Source organism: Elaeis guineensis, chromosome 3 (genome assembly GCF_000442705.2).
Source record: "Elaeis guineensis isolate ETL-2024a chromosome 3, EG11, whole genome shotgun sequence".
Lineage (NCBI taxonomy): Eukaryota > Viridiplantae > Streptophyta > Magnoliopsida > Arecales > Arecaceae > Elaeis > Elaeis guineensis.
The window spans coordinates 172,501-177,289 of NC_025995.2; the positions used below are offsets into that span (position 1 = coordinate 172,501).

The following is a 4,789-nucleotide window of genomic DNA, read 5'->3' on the forward strand; positions in this document are numbered from 1 at the left end:
ATGCTCGACCCCCTCCCCCCTCGGCCTCCTCCTCCGCTCCGTTCCCTCTCCCCTCCGCCTCCTCCTCCTCCTCCGTACGCTCCCCCCTCTGCCTCCTCCGCTCGGCTCCCTCCCCCCTTCGCATCCTCCTCCTCCTCCACCTCCTCCATATGGCCGTCTGTATGCCATATCTTGAAAATTTCTAATATCTCATATGTATTGCTGGCATCGCAACGTCTCTTGAAAGATACATGCATACAAATCATAGTATGATGCGCATGCTGTATATTTTCTGTATCAAATTTAACTCGCTTCTTGTAAATGAAGATTATGCATTTGGCACATCAAATTTAACCTGCACCTAGTAAACAAATGCAGTTTGCTAAACTACTTGTTTTCACTCTGACACAAGTTTCATTAATTCATTTAATACATAACATGCATGCATGCATACAGACATATAAGTATAGATTCATTAGTGAATGAAGATTCTCTTGCAAATCAATAAAGCTTCAAACCAAATGGAATATGTGTTTATGCGCACATATTAGATGACAATCTCTCATCTTGTTTGACAAAATATACTGGAAGAGTAACATTCCACTTTGCAATGCAATTCTCTTTTCACTTCAAACCAAATGCCCCAAAGAATCATATGGGATATAATTAGGTTGTTGCTTAAAAGTTTCTTATGTCCGACAGTACCTTTCAAAAAAATAAAAAATGAAAGGAGATCCAAGGTTGCTTAACTAATAAAAATCAATCACTACATCGCTCGGAGAAATTTCTTCCTACTAAGATATTACAGCATTTTGTGGTGGATGTCCATGAGCTACTTGGAAGATGCGTGACATCATCAATGCTTTCATTTTCTGATCAGCAACAAAAATATTGTCGGGACGGTCCGTTTTGCAGGATAATTTGGCATTCTGTCGCAATAATCATGTTGCAAATCCTTTTCAGCTATACTATTGCATGATGATCACTTCAGGTGGTATTGATCTTCTGCAAGCCCAGCACCTAATACCTGAACTCAGCCCCTCACCTCTTTTGTCTAGTGTGAGTGTGTGACTGTCTGCGGACACGACAAAATTTTTTTTTTTTTTAAATACTGTGTGACTGACTGGCTGACTGCAGTATCACAGTAACACTAGACACCACAGTACAGTAAACACCCGTGAACATGAAATTTTTTTTTTTTTAATGATGCTATGCTGATTGATACAGTAAATATTAAATATTATTTTTTTAATTTTTGTAATCTGTGATCACCGTGAGTTTGACTCTATAGGATCATGGAAAAAAAAAATTTGGATAGAAATGAAAGAAGATGTCGATGACTTGATCTTGTTATTTATTTATTTTGTCTTCTACTTATAAATTATAGCTTAATTTAATTTTCTTTACAGATTATCAAAATGGCCTCTGTTGAGGAAAGTATGCCATCCATGGATGATTCAAGTAATACTTCATCCACTCAAATAACTGGGTTTAGAGGTAAAAGTGATCCTGCATGGAATCATTGTAGAGAAGCTCCTAAACTTAGTGGTAATACCAAAAGGATGAAGTTGGCATGCTTGTATTGTGGAAAGTCATTTGCTGGTGGTGGGATCAATCGCTTCAAACAACATCTTGCAGGAGTAAAAGGAGAAGTAGAACCATGTCGCAAGGTGCCGGCGGATATTCGCCATCAAATGATACAAAATATTCAAGCTATTAGTGAGAAGAAGAAAAGAACAAAGGAAATGGGTGAAGATTACAATCCCTTTAATGCAAGGCATAAGGAACATGAGGAACAAGTATATTATAGGCAATTAGGTGAAGATGATGACATACAAGAAATTCCTCCCTCATCAAACAAGTCTGCGGATAATACAAGAGGTAAAAATATAGAAGGTGGAAAAGAAAAACAACTAGGAACAATTGGAAATTATTTCATGCCAAGAACAACTCCTGGTGCTCAACCAACTATAAAAAGCTTGTTGCAAAACAAAGAAGCAGTTGAAAGGTGTGATCTTGCAGTGGCAAAATAGATGATAGATGCATGTGTGCCATTTAATGCTGTCAACTCTAAACATTATCAGTGCATGATAGATGCAATAGCTAGTATGGAGCCTGGTTATAAAGCTCCAAATTTTCATTCTGTTCGTGGTTATTTGTTAACCAAGAATGTTGATGAGGTGAAAAAGTATGTTGAAAGCTTTCGTGCCACATGGAAGAAAACATGATGCACAATCATGGCTGATGGATGGACAGATCAGTGTAGGAGAACTTTGATTAATTTTTTAGTTTATTGTCCTAGAGGGACCGTATTTTTGAAAAGCGTGGATGCTTCAAATATCTCAAAGACAGCTGATATGTTGTACAAGTTGTTCAAAAAAATTATCATGTCCGTTGGTTTTGAAAATGTGGTTCATGTAGTGACTGATAATGCTGCAAACTATGTTGCTGCCAGTAAAAAATTGGAGCAAAACTTTCCTACACTTTTTTGGTCACCTTGTGCTGCTCATTGTCTTAATCTCATCATGCAAGACATTGGCAAGTTAGTTTTAGTGAAGAACACCGTAGCCCATGCTGCAGGTATCACAAAATATATTTATAATCATTGTTATCCTTTATATTTGATGAAAAAATTTACTGATGAAAAGGAGATAATTCGTCCGGCACCTACACGTTTTGCTACCAATTTTATTGCTTTACAAAGCATATTGGGCCACAAAGATGCATTAAGAGCAATGGTGACTTCTAGAGAGTGGACAACTTCAGCTTATGCTAAGGATAGTAAAGGAAAAAAGCTCACCGATGACGTACTTAATTCTCTTTTTTGGAATGAATGTGCAACCATTGTTAAACTAACAGAGCCTTTAATTCGAGTTTTGAGGATTGTTGACAGTGATGATAGACTTTCAATGGGTTACTTGTATCATGCTATGCATCAAGCTAGAGATGAAATGATCAAGAGATTTAGAAGGAGAAAGATTGTAGTTGAACCTTATTTGAGAATAGTTGATTCTTGGTAGGATTTGCAATTACACCAAAATCTTCATGCAGCTGGGTTTTGGTTGAATCCCTGTTTTCAATATGACTCAGAACTTATGGATAAACATCCTCGTAGTATTTCTGGACTCTTAGATGTCATAGAGAGATATTCATTTGGTAATCCAACATTGCAGGGGAACTTAACTAATGAGATGTGATTATTTAGAAATGCAGAAAATAACTTTGGACGCTCATTCGGCTATAAATGATCGAAGTCGCTTGGCTCCAGGTAAGCTTGTTCCTTAGTTATGTTCTTATACTTTTATTAGTTTCATTGATATAAAGTTTTTTCAATTACATTCTATTTTAACAAATATAATATTTTGTATCTAGATGAATGGTGGGTCACCTATGAAAGTTGTGCACCTAATTTGCAAAAGTTAGCTATTCATGTTTTAAGCCAAACTTGTAGTGCATTCGGGTGCGAGAGAAATTGAAGCATCTTCGAACATATTCATTCTAAAAAGAGAAATAGGTTAGAGCATCAAAGGCTTAATGATCTAGTATTTGTGCACTATAATTTGAGACTACAACAAAGGTAATTTTATTATGAATGATATCCAATTGCTTGTATTTATTTCTTGTTATTTAATTTTCAAACTAACAAATATTAAATACAGGTTTTATTTCAAGGGTCGCAACTATGATCCTATTGACTTTGAATTGTTTGGTGATAATGATGCGTGGATATTAGTCGATGAGCCATCGGAGTTAACTAGTGAGGAATTAAAAATTTTTCACCGTGAATTGGCATCATGTTCTATTCAAGAAAATAATAATAATGGTGAGCGAATTATTTTATTATATAGTTTATGAATAAAATATTATTATAATTTTATTACATATGATTTTTCTTTTTAACTTTTTGTTAAATTTATGATTTTGTAGATATATTGAACTTGAAAGATTTGGATGGTGATGATGGTGAAAATGATGGAAATGATGCGAATAGGAGAGAAGATGGAGGAGATGAGAACATTGCAACTCAAGAAGATGTTTTTGCAAATATTGACATAAATTTCAGTCCATTAGCTTGAATTTTTATGTTGTGTACTTGTTTATCACTTTTAACTTTTTTTTTTAAAAGATATTGAAGTGAAATGTCGTACATTATTATGTACTTATTTGTTAAAACTTTTCATTTTGCTAGCAGATGTGGATGGTTATGTTTTAAACTACTAGTTATTATGCATTTATAACTTTATGCCATTAAATCTTTATATTCATCAATATTTTAGTCTAATTATTTGTATTTATAGGATTACAGTTTTGTTTCATTTGTATTTTGATACTTGTAGCATTGGAATATATATTATCAGGACTATTATTGTATTTCTGGATATAAACAGGTTATTAAATTTTAGATTTTATGATTTGTGCATTGACCCGTCGGTTCAACCGTTGACCCGACGGTTGGACCGCTGACCCACTAACCCGGTGCCTTATCCGGGTTAAGGCCCGGGCCGGATTTAATAACTTTGATTATCACACAAGGTCGAGGGCACCCGAACCATGCTGGTCATCCAATCTGAGGCCAGGAAGCTTTGGTGTCATCCAATGTCAGCTTTATATCAGCTCTATATATCAGACAAAGGGAGTTGAAGCATTTCTTTGATCAATGTGTCACCAATTACTCCAGCCTTTTTCTTGGTGGTTGCAGTTAATGTGTCGGCTGGACTTTCGAGATGCCATTATTTTGGATGTGGATGGCGCACCTTTCCAAACTTGCAACCCTTCACTTGGATCAGCAAGAGATACATGGGAATTATTG

At 35.6% G+C, this 4,789-nt stretch overlaps 1 protein-coding gene across 1 annotated transcript; it reads left to right on the forward strand.

Moving 5' to 3' along the window:
• The first annotated feature begins 1,397 nt into the window (after positions 1-1,397).
• Positions 1,398-4,055, forward strand: LOC105061582 (uncharacterized). Its single transcript, XM_073253203.1, has 4 exons — positions 1,398-2,003; positions 2,064-2,167; positions 2,282-2,559; positions 3,907-4,055. Exons 1-4 carry the CDS (start codon positions 1,398-1,400, stop codon positions 4,053-4,055), a joined length of 1,137 nt encoding a protein of 378 aa, XP_073109304.1.
• Positions 4,056-4,789: the final 734 nt, after the last annotated feature.

Coding starts and splice junctions, on each gene's coding strand:
- LOC105061582 (XM_073253203.1), top strand. CDS start 1,398: ATGGCCTCTGTTGAGGAAAGTATGCCATCCATGGATGATTCAAGTAAT. Junction 2,168..2,281: donor AATGTTGATGAGGTGAAAAA/GTATGTTGAAAG, acceptor TTATTGTCCTAG/AGGGACCGTATTTTTGAAAA. Junction 2,560..3,906: donor CACCGTAGCCCATGCTGCAG/GTATCACAAAAT, acceptor ATGATTTTGTAG/ATATATTGAACTTGAAAGAT.